Genomic DNA, 1,866 nt, shown 5'->3' on the forward strand with positions numbered 1-1,866 from the left:
ATTGTGAAGATATCACCATCACCATGAAACTCATAGAGATTTTGCTCTCAAACAGCCCCATTTTCAAAGCTCTGCTTATTTTTTTCTCCGGAGAATTTTTAAATTGTATCTGTGAGCATAAACGGAATGAGACCATCTTCAGTGAAGTTTATAATTATTATAAATGATGTAGGTATGCAGTGTGTTTCTATTTACACATATTTTGCAGATTTTCACGCTAGAGTCTTTGTATTTGGATGATGGATGACCACTTTAGCCCACTGGTAACAGAAAGAATATCTATTCAATATTTTTTTAGTAATGCCAGTGTTTTGAGTTACTGGAAAACTTTACCTCTGTCTATATACAACAATGTGTTCTTAAGTTTGTAAATACATTAACTGTGTATAAGATGTTTTAAGATAATGTTTAAAGGTTGTGGTGTTCTCGACACTGCATAAACATGGTAACCGTCATTGTCCCATGAGGTTGTATTTTAATTGGAATTAAGGTACAGTGATTAAATGTACCATACAAGAAAAGAAAGGGATGATGAAAGTCACTGGTACTTATATATGCTGTATGGTTTGTAACTTACCATCTGCAAATGTTTAATCAACTTTGGCTTTTTGGTGCTTTCCTCTTCTTGGCTTTTTAATTCTGATTGAGTTGATCTCCCTCTCGCTCTGAAAGATGCCTCACTATTCTGTAACCCTCCTTCCCTGCCTTCCCCTGCTCTGTCTTACACCGAATTACACTGGAAGTGGGACTTACATGAATCTGCTGAGCCTGCTCCTTATCTTCAGGAGTGGTTAAGGATGCAGTGTGGCAGCTGTTGACAGCTTTTGCAATGAAACCCCGGCCCTGGGCGTAGCGTTCATCCTGCAGATCAGCACAGACAGGTGTTATTAAGACAGAAAAGCAAGAGCTTCAGCTCAAACACTTTGCTAGCTAATCATTGTTCCATAGCTTTTATCACTGCTTTTACATGCTGTAAAGGTCAAAAGTTTCTGGTGAGTCTCTAGAGTGGAACTGGCACCCAGCAAAAACAAATGTTCCACGGTGAGGAATGATGGGAAAATGGCATCTTTTAATAGAAGTGCTGGGGATCTTAGCAACATTCAGGACTATATACCAATTTGGTCACCCTTGGGACTTTCACCAGACAGCAGTCATACTTGTTTACTTATTATATGTTAACATATGTTTGTGATTAAAAAGTATTAAATTGCAATTTTATTATTTCTTGCTCTCAGGAAAAGACTACTTACAAATTCATTGAACATTTCCGAAGAGAGATAGTGAATGTAGTGTGAAAGTTTAACTGCTCGGTCAAAAAGCTCCTCAAGGGAAAGCTGGCAATTGACAGATCCATTGGGGCAGATTGGCATAGAGGTCACTCCTTCCTTTGTCAGAAGCATGTGGGACACCAGAAGGGCTGCCAGCAGCAAACCTGTTCAAGTTTAAGACACGGTGAAATGGGCACACCTTGACTTGCAGGTGTATTTAGAAGCAGCTGTCAGACCCAGATGCTGGGTGATTTGTGTTGTGCTATCACACGCTCAGAGTACCCTCTGTGCTGGTTGCTCTGGCAGTTCAGGACAGACACACTGTAATTCTATAATTCTTTTATCCTTTCTCCCCTCTATCATCCTGATGGTATAGCAGAGCCAGTTACAGTGTTTGAGGAGACAAGGTAACCTGTGCTGCAGGGTACAGTGTATTCTGAAGTCACTTACTACAGGTCTGGCTTTATAACAGAGTGATAAACAGAAGAAAAAACAAATCAAACTTCTTCACAGTGTAAATACAGATACATATTTATATTTACACAGATATATAAGTTTGGAAAATAGATTGGTCTTTTTTTCTTTCTTTCTTTCTTTC

At 39.0% G+C, this 1,866-nt stretch overlaps 1 protein-coding gene across 1 annotated transcript; it reads right to left on the bottom strand.

Moving 5' to 3' along the window:
- Positions 1–753: 753 nt before the first annotated feature.
- Positions 754–1,432, bottom strand: LOC115949407 (prolactin-like; the record flags this gene model as incomplete). Its single annotated transcript, XM_031065923.1, has 2 exons — positions 754–861; positions 1,251–1,432. Coding segments are annotated over 2 exons (290 nt in total), but the record flags the coding sequence as incomplete, so codon positions are not given.
- Positions 1,433–1,866: the final 434 nt, after the last annotated feature.

This window comes from Geospiza fortis, unplaced genomic scaffold, assembly GCF_000277835.1.
Source record: "Geospiza fortis unplaced genomic scaffold, GeoFor_1.0 C13652846, whole genome shotgun sequence".
Classification (NCBI taxonomy): Eukaryota; Metazoa; Chordata; class Aves; order Passeriformes; family Thraupidae; genus Geospiza; species Geospiza fortis.